The sequence below is a fragment of the Sturnira hondurensis genome, unplaced genomic scaffold, assembly GCF_014824575.4.
Source record: "Sturnira hondurensis isolate 20B ecotype Veracruz unplaced genomic scaffold, ASM1482457v3 Scaffold0002039, whole genome shotgun sequence".
NCBI lineage: Eukaryota > Metazoa > Chordata > Mammalia > Chiroptera > Phyllostomidae > Sturnira > Sturnira hondurensis.
In genome coordinates, this window is record NW_028074670.1 from 1,700,707 (window position 1) to 1,721,152 (window position 20,446).

General features: G+C 45.8%; 1 protein-coding gene across 4 annotated transcripts in view; it reads left to right on the top strand.

Annotated features, from left to right (window-relative positions):
- The window catches only part of REEP1 (receptor accessory protein 1), a 104,622-nt gene that overhangs the window by 29,011 nt on the left and 55,165 nt on the right, over nt 1–20,446 (top strand). For all 4 annotated transcript variants that reach the window (XM_037039095.1, XM_037039107.1, XM_037039113.1 and 1 more), the window contains exon 2: nt 19,737–19,809. In XM_037039095.1, the coding sequence (XP_036894990.1) occupies nt 19,737–19,809 (73 nt within the window). The remainder of the gene's footprint in view (nt 1–19,736; nt 19,810–20,446) is intronic.

Here is a 20,446-nt window from a genome sequence, read left to right on the forward strand (position 1 = left end):
TTCACTTCATTGCTTGCTTGTCTGCATATCCGTAGGAACTGAAACACACCCATATTTTCCTGTTTTCTAGTCCATCCATTCTTTGTTCGCCACCCATCCAAAGGAAGGCTGTGTCAGCACTCTGCCTTGCTGACCCATGATTCCCATCTGCTGGTGACAAAGGGGTGCAGCAAAAAAAAAAAAAAACCCTTTGACCGCTCTTCTGCTACAGCAATTTCCAGAAATATACCTCCATGACAGATGACTGTCCACGTAACAGCTTTGCTTATCACCACCATTTGGTGCTTGTTAGCATCCTCGTGCTGTCTCAGGATGCAGAGTATGCCTGTGCGGATGATGCAGGGGAAGGGCCGAGTGTTCGGGCTCAGAGGTATGCACAGCTGAGCAGAGGTCAGGGCTGGGCTGGGTGAGACTGAAATGCCAGGATGAAAGAATGCCTGACGGGGGAGGGGCTGCCCCAGAACTCAACAGGGCGCTCTCCCCGTCTGTTCACTGCTGGCTCACCAGCAGTGGAACGGTGCTGGAGAGGAACTGTACCACGTCATTACAATATTTACCAGGTCAGCAGTCGGTATTTTCTGAATGAGAAAACAAGACCGCCTAGCTCAGGGAAGGGGTGGAAGGTGATGGCCCAAGATCATCCGCCAGTTGGGCTGAACCTAGGACCTAGACCCCCCGTGGGGAGGCCTCCCCCGTGTCATGTCACCTTTCACTGAACAGGGACTCACTCTCTAAACCCTGCCATTTCTTGAATTGTGCTACTCCCCAAACCAGCCAACCATCTAACCAACAAACCACCTACCCAGCCAGCCAACTTGCCTTCTCTGCCTGCTGCCGTGGCAAGGTCGCCGTAGAGCTGGCTCCCTAAAATGTGGGAGACCTCCAGTTACTTTAGTCACACCCCAAGGTATCTCCAAGGGATGCCTCAGCCCATGCATTTCTCCAAAGGCCAGTCAGGGTTGGGGTGGGAGGTAAGATCCTGTAGGTGCTGGAGTTTTGGTCAAATGGTACCAATTATAGTAGAGACTTCTGGGGTCAAAGGCACATAGGCCAAGGGAGAGGTATGAACTTGTCCATCATTTTCTCTCTTTATTTTGGCAGAGACCTAGATTTGACTTCCTGTGTCTTCGGAGACTCTCCAGAACTTTCTGGGAAAGAGTACTCCCCTGATGTCACACACCCACAACCAAGGAGTAAATCAGGAGGCAGGATACTTTTAGGATTCTACCAAGAGAGTGGAACCGCTTCCCATCCCTCTGAGAGACATCTGCATAGGAAATGTTAGTGTTGTTTTCCCCATCCCAACACCCAGGAGAATCGGCCTTGCAGGCAGTGGTCATCCTTAGTCTACCAGCCGTGGGGCATTCCTGGATGCAGCCTCCCCCTGGGACTGGTCAGATAATTCCCATGATGGCATCACCCCTCTGGGTGGTGGGACACCGCAGACCCTGGCCCTCTGCTTAGGGCTTCCCCCATAGGGAAAATAACTTCACAGATCTGTGCATATTTTCATTTTCAAAGTATTTTATTGTATATTATCCCACTTGAACCATCAGCACCCGTGGGGACACCCCATTGTGCAGAGGAACTAAAACAAGTGAGGATCCTGGGAACTGGTCCAAGGACCCTTATAGTTTGTGTGGTACACAGCTCAGCACTGAGGTCCCCAAGATCTGAGGCTGTCCCTGCTTCTTTGTGCAGCTTAGTCTTCAGCTGTCTTTACAGGAAGGCTGCATCCCCCATCCACGGGTGCCGAGCAGCTCTGTGGACCAGGAAAGCCTTGGGTGCTGTGAGTTTAGAAGGAGATTGAGTGGGCAGTTTGAAGCACAGTGCCCAGCCTGGAGTAGGCTCTGGGTTTGCGTGTCTGGTGGGCGTGTAGGGGGTTCTGGGGGGCAAGAGGGAGCCCACAACACTATAGTATTGACACAGCCCCTCACTCTTTATTTTCCGCAGAACCCAAGTTGTGTTACATTTTGCACAAGCCTTGGTAAGTAGGCTTATGTGTTAGACAATCTCATTTTGAATAAACCAGTCCTTGCAGTGACTTAAAGGATTTCCTCTGCCCTGACTGGTGTGACTCAGTGGGTTGAGCTCTGGCATGGGAACCGAAAGGTCTCAGTTCGATTCCCGCTCAGAGCACATGCCTGGGTTGCAGGCCAGGTCCCCAGTTGGGGGCATGTGAGAGGCAACCAATCAATGTTTCTCTCCTTCTCTTTCTCCCTCCCTTCCCTTCTCTAAAAAATAAATAAGTAAAATCTTTTTAAAAATTTTCCCAGCAAAGCTAAGGATTTGTGGTAATACACATGAGGTTATTTTGTATTTTGCTGATTTTCTGATTTTGCTGATTTTTTTATTTTGTTTGAAATCACAGAAAAGTGAGAACATCACTGACTTAACAGCCATGCTTTCAAATCTCACATTCTTGTCCAGACTTTCCATGGTCTTGCTGTGCAACCTTAGCCCAGTGGTTTAAGTTCTCTGATTCTTATTTTCAGTCTGCAAGGTGGAACTTATAATCATGCCTATTCATAGAGTTTCTGTATGTGCCAATGCAGGTAAAACACCTAAGCTGTGCCCTGCATACTGTAAGAGAAAAATAACTGGCACCAGTGATAATGTGATGCTAACTTTTTTTTCAAACCATGAAGCTTTTGTTCTTGGTGTTAGTTTCTTGGATAAATGGGTCTTTGCACTGGGACGTTTTTTCCTGTGCCCACCCTATGGTCATGGCCCCAGGGGACTCGCAGATGGAAAGAGTGCATACTGTTTCCATCCCGAAGCACATGGAATTTCTTATATCCCCATCTCAAAGCCAGTCTTTGTGTCGTTGTGTCTGTCTTGGTTTTTCTCTCCTTCTTAGTGACCTGGTTTTATCCATTTTCTTCATATCTACAAAAGCCAGTGGAGCCCTGGCCAGGCAGCTCAGTTGGTGAGAGCACCATCCCAATGCACCAAGGTTGTGGGCTTAATGCCGGGTCAGGGCACACACAAGAATCAACCAATGAGAGCATAAGTAAGTGGAACAATAAATCAATGTTTTTTTCTCTCTCCTTCCCCAACTCATTAAATAAATTTTTTTAAAAAAGTAGGTGGCACATTTCTCCAAGAGTAATTCTCATTATGTGGTTATTGAGAGGGATATCTTTTTTTCTAAACAAAACTCTTCTATTCCAACTTCTTTCAAGCAGTGTTCCACCACGCCTTTTAGAGCAGTGTCAAGAGTTATCTTTCCAAGCATCAAAAACAAAGTTATTACTCAAACCGGACCCACTTGCACTTGGTAGCCAAGGTCCCTGGACTTTGGCCCCAGCACAGGGGAGAGGAGAGGAGAGCTGTCAGCCAGAATCTTTCTTTAGCGGCCATCAGCCACGTTTGTGCCCTGATCATCCCTCGTCACTAACATAATTCCCTTGTAATTAAAGCACGTGCCAGAGACTCTCTTCTCAAAATTTAAATTTTGCTCACTGGAGGCACCTGGCTGTTTTCCAGCTTTCTCTCTTTTTTCCAGCTTTTGAGGTCTAATCAGGGAGGCGTTCTGGGCACGAGCCAGACACCCCTGTTTCATATGGTCTTTGTTCTCAGTGAGCAGGTGAGTCGGGGCTGACACGGTTGCTGTCCCCCAGCTCCCCCTGCTCTCCCGGAGAGATGGCAGCCGGGATTGTGTTCGGCTGACAGGCCCAGGGGCCTGGAACTGTGGTCATTTCTTATGAGCCCCACAATTATTTATAACCAGCCACTCAGATTCTTCCTGGAACAAATCAAAGTCTGAAAAATAAATATATAAAGTATGAATAGCAGGAACATGTTTAGTAGTGGAGTGTCTACACAGACCATCACAGACAGCATTTTCCCCTCTACAACCAGAACCATTAAAAAATACACATTCACATTGCTTGTTAATTTTCACTCATTTTATATCATTACATCTTCTATAATGAATTGAGATGGGTTTACAGTGCCTTCTAACATTGGTAAATTTGATTTTGTTTGAAAATTCCAGTAAATTAAACATTGGACCATAAACAGAACAGATATAACTTCAAATATTATATATTCTGCTTTCTTCTAAGTTTGTTAGAATGTACCTTTTATGAATTAAATGAGCTAATGGCCTATACTAAGTAAATTGTAAGAAAATTATAAAATTTTAAAGTATGGATGATTTTGAACAAATATTCATGTAAAGAATGTTTGGTTCATGAGCATCATTTATTTTATTTTAATTGTGGTAAGAAACATAATAAAGTATACAATCCTAAGCACTTTTATAGTTTAGTGTTAAGTATATTTCAATTGTTGTGCAGCTAATCTCCAGAATTTTTTCATTGCAAAATGAAAAACTAAAACTGTGCTCATTAAACACCACCACTCTAGTTTCCCCTCCCCCAGCCCCTGGCAACCACATTGCACTTTCTATTTCTATGAATTTGACTTACAAGAGACGTTTCTAGATGAGTAGTAGACTTACACGAGTAGCGGTCCACTCGTAAATTGAACATACAGTGTTTGCCATTTTGGCTCGTTTCCTCGAGGTTTGTCCATGTTGCGGCATGTGTTAGGATTTCCTTCCATTTTTTGTTTTTTAAAGATTTTATTTTTTTTATTTTTAGAGAGAGGGAAGGGAGGGAACAAGAGAGGGAGAGAAACAGCAATGTGTGGTTGCCTCTCTTGCGCCCCCCACTGCAGACCTGGCTGGCAACCCAGGCATCTGCCCTGACTGGGAATCAAACTGGAGACCCTTTGTTTCGCAGGCCAGTGCTCAATCCACTGAGCCACAAGGGCCAGGGTGGATTTCCTTCCTTTTTAAGGCTGAATTTTATACATAAACACACATTTTGTATATTCATTCCTCTGTCAATGGACATTTGAATTGTTTCCATCTCTTGCCTATTGTGAATAATGGTGCTCTGTACACGCACATGTAAATATCTCTTTGAGACAGAACTATTTTTAAATCTCAGCCACATTCTACTCTGTTAGCTTGGATGATTTTAACCACCAGGAAATCAGTAACTCAACATACAAGGCTAGCCTTGTTGGGCAGTATTTGTTCATGTAGTATCATATGACTATAAGCATGAGGGATGCAGCCTCAGTACAGTTGGGTGAGAAGCTTGGAAGGCCCTGGGTTCATACCTGGGCAGGTATGTCTGCCACAGGCCCACATTGCTGCTGCAAGGGAAGCTGGAAAAGAGAGCACCAACCATTTTCAGCTTCAGGTGCATAAGGTGAAAACTTCCTTCCTATGTCAATAGCAGGTGTCCTGGCTGTGCAGGGAGCCGGAAGAATGGTAAAGGCTTACTAAACCAGCTTGCCCTCATCTAGAATTTTCATATCCCGTTAGGCCACAGCTTTTCTACCTGCCTAGAATGGCTTGGTGTGTCTGGGATTCATACCATAACACACATGTTTGGGGTGGTAAACATAGGAGTATAATGTAGGACCCCCAAATTCCTGATGCTTATGTGGCCCTTGGAAAACCTCTGTCTGCACTTCCGTCCACGCTGGTTCCTCTCCATGGGCTGTCTTTCCTACCACCTGCTTGGACCGGGGCTTGCTTTTCTCTAGGGTCCCACAGGAGTCCAACTCCTTGGAAGCCAGTCGTTAATCCTTTCTCTGTTTTCTTGTACCTGTGTTCAGGGGTGGATCAGGTTTCATGAGGCCTGGAACTTTTAAATGGAGAGGAAGAGCTTTTTCAGAAAAGGCCATAAAAAATTGATGAACACATTACTGGGATCCCTGCTGGGGCCATGCCTTTGAGGAGCCCTGAAGCATGAACTCCGTTAGCTTCACTGTGAATCTAGTTCTGCTTGTATTCATTCTTTATTTCACTTTAAAAGTTAGGGTATAATTTGCCTACAGTGAAATTAACCCTTTTAATTGAGTACTTCTGTGAACGATGATAAATGCATAGTCATGTAATCAGCAGTATAAATATGGGACAGTTCCCTGATGTCCAAGACTTTCCTCATGCTCTTTTGTGGTCAGCCTCTGTCCCCACCCCCAGCCTCTGGCAACTCTTCCATTTTCTATCTCTGTACTTTTATTTTTTTAAAAATTGTCATATAAATGGAGTCATGTAGCATGTGCCCCTTCCAGTCTGTCTTCTTTCACTTCCCATAATAATGCATTTGTATTCATCCGTGCTGTTGCATGTATTACCCACTCGGTGCCTGGCACTGGGGATGCTGAGATGGGGAAAGCCCAGCCCCTGCCCTCAGGGAACTCCAAGTCTATTGGGGGAGGCACTTGGGCCCATCAGCCTTGATATTTAGTTCACAGAGCTTTGCCCTACTACTAGTATCTTGTTCTGACATACCTGGCATCCCAGCCACTTTGTGATCACCTTAAGGATAGAGTCTCTGACCTTCTTGAGGTATCACATTGGATTAGAAAGAACAGGGAGTGTGAAGCCAGGCAGGCTGTTTGAATGCAGCTCACCCACCTAGCAGCTCTGTGATCTTATATTGGACTCATATTTTGGCACTGAGTATGTACTGAATAAATATCTGTTAAATGAGTGAATATAACCTCCTTGAGTCCCTGGTCTGTCCTGTGTGAAAAGACGATAATAGTCATGACTTCACCTGACTGTAATGGGGATCAGTGCCTGGTGTGGTACCTCATGGGCATCGGTAAAGGTTTGCCCTGTTCCACTCACCTTCCCTTGAGCCCTAAGATACTGTCCTGCAGACAGGCCCATGGACATGGTACAGAGCTCCAAGCCGGCTGGGCAGGGCAACTGCACCTGCCATGTGGGAGCTGGGAGGGGCATGAGCTGAGCAGACAAGTCCCCAGGAAATACACAGGTACCCCACAGGTGCCCTACAAGTGTTGCCTTCCACAAGTCCAGCTGAAACAGCCTGTCACACTTACTGCCCCACGCTGTCTTTAATGGTGCAGTCCTTTCCTCATACCAAATACATTCCTTGTAGGGGAGGAAGTCCACCGGGTGGGGGAACCATAACCTTTTATCAGGGAGCCCTCTGGCTGAAGGTGGGGTCATTGGCTATCAGGCCCTGGGAGGGAACATGGGCTAGGGGCTGGGCAACCGCAAGGCGGTTGGTCATTGTCAAGGAATCTGTTCTCGTCCTTCAGACACTCTCAGCAGGAATCAACACAGTGGTTGTGGTTTGTATAATTATCTGTTTGTTGGCTGTATTCCCTACCAGAGCACCAAGGACACACAGTAGGTGCTCAGTAAATATTTAGGGATTGAATGAAAATTATTTTGTAGTTAAAAGAATCAACATTTGTCATAGCACAATTTACAATAGCCAGGTACTGGAAGCAGCTTAGGTGCCCATTGGTAAATGAGTGGACCAATAAACTGTGGTACGTTTACACAGTGCAATACTATGCAACAGAGAGAAAAAAGGAGCTCCTACCCTTTGTGACAACGGGGATGGAACTGGAGAGCATAATGCTAAGTGAAATTAGCCAGGCAGTGAGTGACAAATACCACATGGTTTCAAGTATAAGTGGAACCTAATTAACAAACTGGCAAGTAAAGTATAGCCAGAGACATTGAAATCAACAACAAACGGACAGTAACCAAAGGGGGGGGGAGGGAAAAAGTGGGAAAGAACGGAAAGGGATGTAAATGAACATGAATGAGGGAACCATAGATGGAGCCAAGGGTGGGTGGGAGGTGGGTGGAGGAATGTGGTGGTGGGAAAATGGAGACAACTGTATTGGAACACCAAATAAAAAAAGTAAAAAAAAAACACTTTGAAAAAAAAAGAGTCAACATTTGAAGTAACTTTCTGTAGAAGGAAAAGGTATTAATGTTTGTCATTCATGCATGACATCTCTGGATTTAAAATTTTACCCGCAGTCTCCTTGTCTACCCTGTGTAGTGTAGTAGCTGTCTAGAGTAGGTGTTTTTAGTCTGAACACTCGGGAACGCCAGTTCAGAGTAGTTAAGAAATGCTCCCACGGTTCCACAGCTGGTCCAGTGATGGAGATGGATTCAAACTCAGGCTAATGCCGAAGCTTAACTTCTGGATTTCTTAAAAATAGAAACTTCTACAATTTAGGCTTAAAAAATACTCAGACTGATCCTTGAGCAGTGTTTGAGTGGGTTGGATTGCAGAGTTTAACACTTAACAGCATGAGTTGAAAATTTACAGAATGTTCCATTTTGTACAAAATCACAAAAGTTGGGCTTGAAAGTAGGTATTTCTGTAATTGAATTTCAAGTGGGATTTTTGCCACACAGACTATGCACAGCTCTAAATAAGCAATAAAACCTCCTCTCCATGCAAAAAGAGGCAGTGTGGGTTGGAGAATGGTTGTGGATTTGGTGGTGGGCGGCTGAGTTTGAAGCTTATGGGCTAGTGGAAAGGCCTTTGGCAGGCCCTGAGCACTCTGAGCCTGTTTCTCATTTGTTAACAGGAAAGTAGCCCAGTTATGAGAGGGCTTCGGTGTGGATCAGATGAGCAAATACGCTGAGATGTTTGTGAAGGGGTTTTTCCTAGGAAGAATTTTATATGTGTTAGTTGTCCCAAATCTTTAGAGAGATGTAGGAGCCTGAAACACCCTGGGAAAAGAAAGACTACAGAGTGAGGTCAGCAGATTCACATGCCAAGGCGAGAAGGAAGGATGAGGGATATTTCTGTTGTGCTGAAATCTGCCGAGAGCAAGAGCCTCATTTGTGTAAACAGTTTATGTGCCTGGACGTCTGTAAGTATACTGTCCCTGGTATCAGTAAATATGTGATGTGGGGCCAGTGTGGAGTTCTCTTAGGCGAGGGAGCAGGCAGTTCTCCCTCCCTCTATCCTGGTCCCATTCATTCACTAATTTGTGGATTACTGCAGGCTCTGAGCCATGCACTGCAGTCCAGTCAAGAAGGCAGCATATCATGGGCAGTGGAGTCAGGTGGACCTGGGTTTGAGTGTGGCCTCCTTCCCTGAGTAACTGTTAAACTCAGTTGTTTCATTTTACTAAATCCCAGTTTCCTCATCTGCCTTATAAGAAAGCAGAGATAGCTCACAGGCTATATGAAGATTAGGGGTGATCTTGCTTGTAAAGAAGTTTGCAGTTCCTGGCACATATGAGCACTCAATAAATAAATAATAGCTTCTAAATCATCATAATATACTGTAATCACCAAGGGGCCAAAATGCACAATGGGCCAGTTCTGCTGTTTTCACATTTTCTCCTTTTAGCCTTTTACAGAGTCACAGAGGGTAAGTGGAAACAGAGGCCCAGGGGTTGGGACCCATGGCAAGCAAACCCCAGGTGGTTTGCTGTGCTGCGTGAACCTTGAGCTGTGCGCCCAGCCTGAGCACTTCTTCCCAGCTTAGGCTTCTGGGTAACCTCTGTGAGTGGGGGTGGTCCCCGCAGCAGTGCAGTAAAGATCGGGCTTGCTCAGGTGTGTGGGGTGCGTGTAGAACCCAGATCTACAGCATATCCGAAGATAGTTCTTACAGGGCCAGTGTATTCGTAGGCCCTGGAGGTGTGTGTGGTTTTAGTTTTGTTACATGTGGACCCTCTGATATCAGGAAGATGTCTCAGAGCTTGGAGGCTGATGCCAAGGTCACCTTTCTCCATTTTTGGAGACGTCACACGCTCACACTTATGGTTGTGAATTCCTCCAGATGCTTTTTTTAAAGGTCAGGTGCTTTTTTTACTAACTGATATACAGTTAGTAAAATTCACTCTTTTTAGTGTGATTGTTATTCTGAGTTTTGGTAGATGCATACAATTGTGTAACCACCACCATAGTCAAGATGCAGGACGAGTCTATCACTTCCTAAAATTCCTTCACTCTCCTTTATAATCAGCTCTTCGAACCCCCAGCCCTGGCAACCACTGATCTGGTTTTTGTTTCTATAAATTTTCCTTTTTCAGAGTAATGTATAAATGGAATCACACAACATGTTGACTCTTGAGCTTGGCTTCCTTCACTTAGTATAATGCTTTTGAGACTCCAAATGCCTTGATTACACCAAGATTAGTGGTTCTGAGAGCAACATGGAAAATCAGCAGCATTCCTGAACACCATTAATAACCAATAGAATATCTAATTACAGTGCCCTGAAGTACCTGGGACAAACATGTTCAAGATTTTTATGAAGAAATTATAATATATTGTGAAAAGACATTAAAGAAGAAAAAGAAATGAAAGAAATCATATTAATGAGGGGAAAACCTGATATGGTAAATATGGTGATTCTTGCTAAGTAAATCTATAAATTCTGTGCATATCCAGTCAAAATCCAAATGAAGTTTTTCCTGGAATTTGACAAGCTATCGTGAAATTAATATGGAAAAACAAAGGGCCAAGAATAAGCAAGACAATTTTAAGAATATGGGAATTTTTTATAAAGCTGTGCAAAGTAGGGTACATGGCGGAGTGGTAGGCGAGTGGTGGAAGGGAGAGCTGAAATAATAACTGGGCACATTGGAAAACTTTGTATGGGACAGGCAGAGCTGCAAATCAATGGGAAAGGATCAGTAAGTAGTACTGGAACGGGAAAGAATGAAATTGAACTTCTAATGCATACATAAAGATAAATTTCAGATGAATTAAAACCTAATAGCGAAAAAGCAAACATTAGACACTTTCATGAGATAATATATGTGACCAGGATTTCTTCAACAAGATATTTAAAAACAAGCTATAAAAGAAGAGATTGACCTGGCTGGTATAGCTCAGTGAATTGAGCACGGGCCTGCGAACCACATGATTGTGGTTCGATTCCCAGTCAGGGCACATGCCTGGGTTGCAGGCCAGTTTCCAGCAGGGGACCCACAAGAGGCAACCATACATTGATATTTCTCTCCCTCTCCCCTTCCCTTCCCCTCTAAAGATAAATAAATTAATTTAAAAAAAAAGAAAAGATTGAGATTGTCATGGGAAGAAGGTTGGGCAGAGGTGGAAAACGGTATAAGGGGGATAAATGGTAGTGGCAAGAAATATAATAAACCAATTAAAAAAAGAAAAGATTGATATATTTGCCAAATAAAAATTAAAACTGCCATACAACAGAATGTACCACAAATTATAACAGCTTTTTATTGGGGAAAGATATTTGTAATGCATATATCCAAGGAAGAGTTTATACTTCGAATTCCTAAAGCCCTAAAATCTGTAAGAAAAGATAAACAACTTAATGGGGGGGGGGTGACAGGGTGTATAAATAGGACAGGTAAGAAGATCAAATGACTGATAGGTACAAAAAGTTCCTCAATTTTATTTGTAAAACAAATATGAGGTACTATTTCATATCCATAAGTCTGGTAAAACTATGAAAATCTGACTACGTCAGTTTGAAGAGAATGGGAGTATCGGAACTCCTTTATGATGTAAAAGGAGTAGAAACGGGTACAACCTCTGGTGGGTGGTTTTGCATTATCTGGTGGAAGGTGCTGCACCGGCGACCCAGCAGTTCCATACATTGTGTATCCTAGAGAAAGTATCATTCATGCCCAAGGAGACATGTACAGCCCTATTTGTAATAGTGAAAAATTGGAAAGAACCTAAACATGCATCAATAGATTGAACGGTTGAATAAATAAATTGTGATATATTCACATAGTAAAGTAGTATACAGTTGTTAAAATGATCTAGAAATACAACTATCAACATGGATTATGTTTCAAAAACATGATTCCATTTGTATAATGTTTAAGGAGGTATAATTTTTTTGTCTATTCTTGGCTTATGTAGGTTAATAAACACATGGTAAGAATGATCAGTACCAAATTCAGGGTAGTGGTTATTTTGGTGACAGAATGAGTGGAATGTATCAGGAAAGAGTGTGTAGGAGATTTCAAATATGTCTGTCATGTTTTAAAGTTTTTCCATACTGAAAATTATAGAATATTTATTGGGATGTCAAAAGGACCTCAAGAATCAAGGAGCACCCTTTGTTAGAACAGACAGCAAAGACAGTCTTGGAGAACTGATACTCATAGAAAGTGATAAAAATTGATTTGTAAGCTTTTTAAGAAAAAACCTTCAGTAATTAGAAATTATACATTTTTATGTTAGTAAGAACTAAAAGCACAACATGTAATCAGTGTAAATTTTAATGCCTTTTAATGTTCTGGAAACAGCATGCCTCTGTGAATTGGAAGACTTTGTGCAAATTCATTTTCTTGGATATGGCACACCATTTCTTTGAAATTATGAAATAAAGCCCTAACCCACGTGCTTCAGTTGATTGGGCATCATCCCGCAAAACGAAAGGTTGCTGGTTCTGTTCCCTATCACGGCACATGCTAGGGTTGTGGGCCTGGTGCCCGGTTGGGGTGCGTGTGGGAAGCAACTGATCGATGTTTATTTTATTTTATTTTTTAAAGTATATTTTATTCATTATGCTATTACAGTTGTCCCAATATTTTTCTCCCCTTTATCTCCTTCCTCCCTATAACCCTCATTCTCCAGCATTCTCCCTGCCTTAGTTCACGTCCATGGGTTGTACACATAAGTTCTTTGTCTTCTCTGTTTCCTATATTGTTCTTAACCTCCCCTGTCTGTTTTGTGCCTACCAATTATGCTTCTAATTCCCTGTACCTTTTCCCCTCATTTTCCCCATCCCCATCTCTGCTAAAAACCCTCCATGTGATCTCTATTTCTGTGATTCTGTTCCTGTTCTAGTTGTTGGCTTAGTTTTTTTTTTTTTTTTTTTTGACAGGGGGTAGGTTGTTGATAGTTGTGAGTTTGTTGTTGTTTTACTGTTTATAGTTTTTGATCTTCTATTTCTTAGATAAATTCCTTTAACATTTCATATATAAGAGCTTGGTGATGATGAACTCCTTTAACTTGACCTTATCTGGGAAGCATCTTATCTGCCCTTCCATTCTAAGTGATAGATTGGCTGGGTAGAGCAGTCTTGGATGTAGGTCTTTGGATTTCATGACTTGGAATACTTCTTTCCAGCCCCTTCTTGCCTCTAAGGTTTCTTTTGAGAAATCAGCTCATAGTCTTATGGGAACTCCTCTGAAAGTAACTCTTTCCTTTCCTCTTGCTGCTTTTAAGATTCTCTCCTTATCTTTCATCTTGAGTAATGTAATTATGATGTGCCTTGGTGTGTTCCTCCTTGGGTCCAACTTCTTTGGGACTCTCTGAGCTTCCTGGACTTCCTAGAAGTCTATTTCCTTTTCCAGATTGAGGAAGTTTTCCTTTATTATTTGTTCCAAAAAGTTTTTCATTTCTTGCTCTCCTCTTCTCCTTCTGGCACCCTTATGATTTGGATGTTGGAGCATTTAAAGTTGTCCTGGAGGTTCCTCAGCCTCTCCTCATTTTTTGAATTCTTGTTTCTTCATTCTGTTCTGATTGAATGTTTATTTCTTCATTTTGTTCCAAATCATTGATTTCAGTCCCAGTTTCCTTCCATTCCCTGCTGTTTCCCTGTACATTTTGCTTTATTTTACTTTCTGTAGCCTTCATTTCTCCCTTCATTTTGCAACTGAGCTTAACCATTTCTCTGAGCATCCTGATTACCAGTGTTTTCAACTCTGTATCTTACAGGTCGGCTATCTCCTCCTCATTCGGCTCTTTTTGATCTGTTCTTTCATTTGGGCCACATTACTTTGTCTTGGTGCACCTGTTATGTTGTGAGGGGCGGAGCCTTACACATTTGCTAGGGTGGGGCATCCCTCTTCAGTGCATTGTGGCACTGCCTGTGGGGAGGGATCATAGAGGGAACAGTGGGGCTTGCTGGCTCTTGTCCCACTTTCCATCACTTCCCTCGCTTTCCATTGATAACTTTATTCTTTCTCAAACGAGAATACAGGCAAGAAGGGGCTGGAACAAGTTATGAAAGGTAAGGACCTATGTCCAAGATCACTCTATCCAGCAAAGCTATCATTTAGAATGGAAGGACAGATAAAGTGCCTCCCAGAGAAGGTCAAGGGGATTGTGCCCTTTGAGGTGTAGATTCCCATGTGGGTGGCATTATAGTTCTAGGACCCCGTGTGACTCTCCAACAGACTCTCCTGTGAGGCTGGGAGTTTCTCCCGATGCGGCAACCCCTACAGGTTTTTACAGCTGACGTGTTGAGTCTTTAGTTTTCCCGCGTTGAAACCCTGGGTTTGCAGTTTCGCCTTGCTCCCCAGTTGTTCCTCCCAGCTTCTCTGCGCAGAAATGAGGGGTTGCCCCCACGGTCCACTGCCTCACTGCAACATCCTCTCTGTCCCCGTCTCTGCCCCTCCTACCGGTCTGGATGAGCATTTCTTTAACTCCTTGGTTGTTGGACTCCCATGCAGTTTGATTTCTGGAAGTTTGGCAGTTTTTTGTTTTTAAATTGGTTGTTATCTTCTTTTGGTTGGGTGAGGAAGCAAAGCGTTTCTGTCTACACCTCTATCTCATCTGGAATTCCCCGATCTGTTTATCACGTCGATGTTTCTTTCCCTCTCTTCCCCTCTCTGTAAGAATAAATAAATATTTTTAAAATGTTTAAAAGTATGAAGAAGAACATATACATAGAGAAAAATACATAGAACATATGTGTATAGTTTAACATATACTTGTAATTATAAAGCCAAATTCTGCATAACTACCATTCAGATCAAGAGATTAAGCATCCGAGAAGCTCACATGTGGTGTACCAGTTCTTACATTCAATTTGTTTTGTCACAATGTGAAAAGCAAATAGGCCTGTTATTTTCCTTGTGTTAAAAAATTAATTTCAAAAAATATTGCTAGCATTGATTTTAAAAGTTTTCCATTTTATTGTGACTTGGGAAATGTTATCTGACACTAGTGTACCTGAGAAGACTGTGGGAAATACAGTCTGTTTCATGGTTTACAGAGATAATGGCCACCATCGGGAGCCACGGTGCCACTGCCTGTAGCTGAGCCCCTGGCCAGCGATCGCTCCTCTGTGGGCTCTAGGGAGTCGTGAGCACCCCTCCTCAGTGACTGTAACTGGTGTCACAGTTATGGTTCACGCATGTGAGCAACACCTCTCGTTTCTTGTCCAGAGCTCTGGGAGGTTAACACGTAGCTTCAGAGTTGTGTTTTCCCTGACTTTGGCCAATGGGTAGGTGCGTGTTCTTTGCCGTTTTGGACTATTCTGTCCTATCTGAGCATTTGCTATTTTGCCTTGGATGTTGGCATTTTTTTAAACTCCCAGGGCAGATTGCCTCTGATGGTCAGGGGGAGAGCCCAGGGCCCGAGGACTGGGAACAGCAGCACACTGGAGCAGGCTTTCTCCATACTAGCAGCGCTGACATTTCGAACCGGATAATTCTTTGTTTTCGGGCCGTCCTGTGCATTGTAGGATGCTGAGCAGCATCTGTGGCTTCTACCTGTTAGATGCCAGTAGCAGTCTCTCAGTAGTGACAACCAGAGTGTTTCTAGACATTGCCCAGATGTCCTCCAGGAAACCAAATTGTCCCTGCTTGGGAACCACTGCCTTAGAGGATAGCGTTTACATGAGACTGACAGCCCCTTCTAGGTGCTGCAGCTATGGAGGAGGTTGGGGAGGCAACCCTGGATGAGGGCCCCTAACTTGCAGTAAGAGGAGGGAGGAAGGGCAAAGATAGGAGAAGCACGGGAGGCAGATAAACGGAGCTGATAAGTGAGGTGTGGAGGGCTTCAGGGTAACAGTAAATGACAGTGGAGAATGGAAGGGGGGTGCAGAGCTCTGAGGCCGTGAAGTGCAGTGCGAGAGTCCATTCATAGGTAACTGGGAGGAGGGTGTTAGCAGGGAGCCTGGTCTCCCCTCTAGAGGCACTCACGCCTCCTCCCTTCCCTCTTCTGGGGCTGATGGTGNTTGTTTTCGGGCCATCCTGTGCACTGTAGGATGCTGCGCAGCATCCGTGGCTTCTACCTGTTAGATGCCAGTAGCAGTCTCTCAGTTGTGACAACCAGAGTGTTTCTAGACATTGCCCAGATGTCCTCCAGGAAACCAAATTGTCCTTGCTTGGGAACCACTGCCTTAGAGGATAGCGTTTACATGAGACTGACAGCCCCTTCTAGGTGCTGCAGCTATGGAGGAGGTTGGGGAGGCAACCCTGGATGAGGGCCCCTAACTTGCAGCAAGAGGAGGGAGGAAGGGCAAAGATAGGAGAAGCACGGGAGGCAGATAAACGGAGCTGATAAGTGAGGCGTGGAGGGCTTCAGGGTAACAGTAAATGACAGTGGAGAATGGAAGGGGGGTGCAGAGCTCTGAGGCCGTGAAGTGCAGTGCGAGAGTCCATTCATAGGTAACTGGGAGGAGGGTGTTAGCAGGGAGCCTGGTCTCCCCTCTAGAGGCACTCACGCCTCCTCCCTTCCCTCTTCTGGGGCTGATGGTGAGCACTGAAGTAGCTGTGGATGCTAAGTATTTTACTGCTTTCCTCCTGACCTTGTAGAGAGAGTTTTGTGGATCTATCGGGTGGGTTAAGTTCCTCGGAGAGAGATTGCAACTGTTTGTTCTTTATTCATTCAACAGACATTTTTCAAGTATCCACTAGGGCAGGGGATGTGCCAGGCACTAGGGACCCCACTGATCACCTAGGGCTGCGCGGGCTGGGTGGGGAGGCTGACGCAGCCAGCACAGGTAGCCCCAGAGGAGAGAGACGGGCCCTGATGTCAGGCTGCCTGGGCCCACATCCTGGCTCTGCTCCTGGCTGTTGTCTCCTTGGACCTTAGTGTTCTCACCTGTGAGATGGAGTGACAGAATCTTACCCCATACGGGTGTTGAGAGTGTTAAGTGAGACAATGTTTACAACCTGTAGAGCAGTGCTTGGCATTAGTAGTACTCAGTGACATTAATATCATTATTTTTAATACTTTACTAATATTACTACGTAAGGGCTATGATAGACTTACAGACAGTCAAGAAAATTCTGAGGGACAACTGATCAAAGACTCACAGAAGAAGTGGCTCTTTGTGATGGATATTAAAGGATTAGTGAGACTTTATCTGGAAAAAAGTTGTGGGGTTGTAGGAAGATCATGCTGTAAGATTCAGGCAGGACAAAGAGCAGGGGAAGTCACAGTGGTGAGTGAAAAGGGCTCTTTGGGAGACAGCTGCTGGCTGTGAGATCTGGAGGCTGGGGGAGGGGCAGGCTGTGAGCCTGGGGAGGAAGGTGGTGGGCTTCGTGGAGAAGCGCCTGGCAAGGGCACTGCATGGACACAGGTCCCAAAGCCTTTGGCTTGGACCTGCTTCATTTGTTGTTTCTTTTCTCCAAAATAGATTTAGAGGAACTTGCCATTTTAATCCTGTTCTTCCTTCCCTAGGCAGTGAAATGCTAAGTGTGCTCCTTTACCTGCCAGGGTTATTGAGATTTCAGGGACTAAAAAAGCAAGTTTGTCCTCTGTCCCCATGCTGTGAGGTGGGGGGCACTGGCAGCCACTGCACAGCAGGAGCCTGGCAGGTGGAGAGCACACCACCGAGGCTTCCAGCTCTGTGACCCTCGGAGCTGGCACTGCTCACGGGAGCTCACAGAGGAGCAAATCTAGCAGCTGCTCAGTGACTGTGTACTTCACACCTGTCTCTCTTCTGCTGGTCACACCCCGCCTCAGGGCAGAGCCCGGAAACCCTCCTGGCAGACCTGGGGCATCTGTGCCAGAGGAGCTCATGGCATGTTGCCCGAGGCTTTGCTGAATCAGCCATTGCCCTCTGGCATCCCCCTTGCTGCTGAGACCTCAGTCCCAAGGTCGTGAATGTGCCCTGGGTGGCTCCACCCCTTCCTTCACCACTCGGCAACTTCACACACTGAACACCATGTGCTCATCAAGCACTTGCCAGACCCAGGGAGTGTGGTGATGAATGAGACAGACCCCATCCTTGGCTCCGTGGAACATCGTGGGGCAGAGACAGACACTGAATATATCACTGCAAGTGGTAAGGATAAGGGCAAAGAAAAGGGGGTGTTGTGGCATGTAGGAAGGAGAGAACAAGCTAATAATCTTCAGGGGGCCATGAGGTCAGGAAAGGCCTCACGGAGAGCAGACCACCTCTGGTCTCTGAGACTGCTTCGGAGGGGGCAGAGGGGTTGGTTGGGAAGACCTCCCTCGCCAGGTGGGCTAATAGCAGCCTGTGGGCTTCCCTAGGCTGTGTCCCCCTCAGCCTGCCTGAAGCCTTCCCTCTCTTTCTTAAGTTTCTCCTCTTCTACCTGGGTCTCACTTTCCCCCTTCCTTTCAGATACTTGTCCCCTTTGCTGGCTTGTGTTGCTCCCCACATATAATCCCAGCCTTCACAGAGGTGGCTTCTCTCCCAAGCCAGGCTTGGAGGAGCCACCCTGGCAGCCAGCAGCCAGTCTTCCAGTGGCACCTTAGACAAGCAGGTGATGAACCGCTCTGTGCCCTGGTGTCTTGTCCGTGAACGAGGCTCCTTTAACCAAGGTGGTCTGAGGACTGAGGTGGCGCCTGAGAAGCATTTAGGGCAAGGCCCTGTGTGAGTCAGGGGTTACAAAACCCCTTCCCTTTCAGCATCATAGGGGCTGACTCAGTTCAGCTAACTTTTTTTCCCGGGCAGCCTGATAAATGCAGAATGTCAAGGTGTTGTTACCTGGCCACAGCAGCCGTGGGAAATTGACCACTGCTTGGTAAATTGCATCTGGACTGCCAGGGCTTTGGGCTTCCCAAGTGTGGGGTCTCCTTGCAGGGACCCTGGAAACTCTGTCGATGGGTTGTCACAGAAGATGTTGGCTCCTGTGGGATGGGGGCCAGTCCTCCTCCTCTACCCACTCAGTTTGCACCTGAATTGACACCTGGGGATGACCTTATCTGTCAGGTGAATAGACTTCTAGCTCCAACATTCTGTCAATTTATACAATTAAAAGTATCCACTGAGAGCCTACTATGCTGGGAATACACTGTTAGAGAAAACAGATCCATTCTGTGCCCCGAAGGCGCTTGCAGTCCAACCGGGAGATCTTGTCAATCAAAGCATCATCCAAACAGTAGTAAAGAGCACCCTGATAATGTGCACCTGGGTCTGTGAAAGTGCCTGGGGAGACTGACCTAGTTGGGAGGTCAGGGAGAGCTTGCACACACAAGGCGTGATGGAGCTGGGATCCATGAACGAGCATTACAAACCAGACAAAGAAAGGGGAGGGAAGACTCTAGAAGGAGACAACAGCCCATGCAAAGGCTTGGTGGGGGGATGGTGCGAGGTGGAGAGAACGAGGTCAGGTAGAGCTGTGCTGTGCAGATCGTTGGCGGCAGGGCTGAGATGTAGGTCAGTGAGAGCTGATGCCCAGACAGTCGTGCTGGTGGTGTTTTTGCTTCTCCATCCTGAGAGCAGTGAGACACGGGTTAATGCGGGGTGGGGATAGAGGTGACAGGAGCAGGGGGTTGGCCTGAATGGGTTTCCCATTGAAAAACTGGTTCTAGCAGCAGGATACTGAAGTCACGTATGAGAGGGATGAAATCTGAAGGAACTTATAGTGAAAAGGTTTTAATGGTGAAGGAAGCCCAACAGGTCAGCGGGCTTTACAGAGTATCACGGGGGCGCTAGCTGCAGGAGAGGAAAGCTTGACCTTTAGTTTCCTGGTCTTGGCTGCCCAGGTTGGCTACCCACCTCCGCCCCATTGTTGGTTCTCATGACCCCACTTCACCCTTCTATGTTGCCAAACGTACAGACGGTGGAGCTGTAACAGGAGGTTCCTAAGTACATCTCAGGGAGGAGCAGTGGACCTTCAGGGCCTCAGGAACAATAGATCGAGCCCACAGAGGAGTATTTTCTGTAGCTTAGAGAACTGTTCATGGCATTGAAGACAGACACTTTCCATCAAATAGGATGAAGGAAAATCACATTTCTCTTTTTTTCTTTCTCTCTTCCCTTCAGGCTTATATTTGGCACCCTTTACCCTGCATATTATTCCTACAAGGCCGTGAAATCGAAGGACATTAAAGAATACGTAAGTTGTGCCTTTTGGGTGGGGGAGACTGGGTGTGAACTGGTGGGGGGAGGTGGGCACTCTCTGCCTTGGGCACTGGCAGCAGGGCAGAGGAGTCCCTTTATTACTCTTCCTCTCGTGAGACTCACCTGGTGTGACCCAGGAGCTCCCCCCCCCCCGCCCCCGTCTGGACTGCCCCTTTAGAGCTAGAGTGCAGAGTAGGGGAAGCAGGGAGGCACCGTGAGAGGAAATGGTGTCTGGAATCAGGGGGTGGACCTTCAGTCTACTGCAAGCCACTGTGTGGCCTTTGGTGAGTAACTGCTCCTCTCTGATCCTCAGTTTCTCTGTCTGGAAAGCACCGTGTAGAACACAAAGTGCTGTCGTTGTGAGCCAGTCTGGCATCGGGGGCAGGAGCGTGGTCCCAGAGGCCAGCACACCTGCTTCAGCTCCTGCATCTGCGGCTTTGGCTCTCTCCACTTTAGTTCTGCAATTCGGATGCCCCCTGATTTCAGCCCTGTTGCTTAATAAGCTTTTGGAGGGCAGGAGTTGTTGTTCATTGTGCTATGACTGTTTCCCCACAGCAGCTGGCAGAGGGCTGGACACGTGGGAGGGGGCTTCTTGGTGCCTACTGGTTTGGAGGATGTGTTACTGTTGGGTG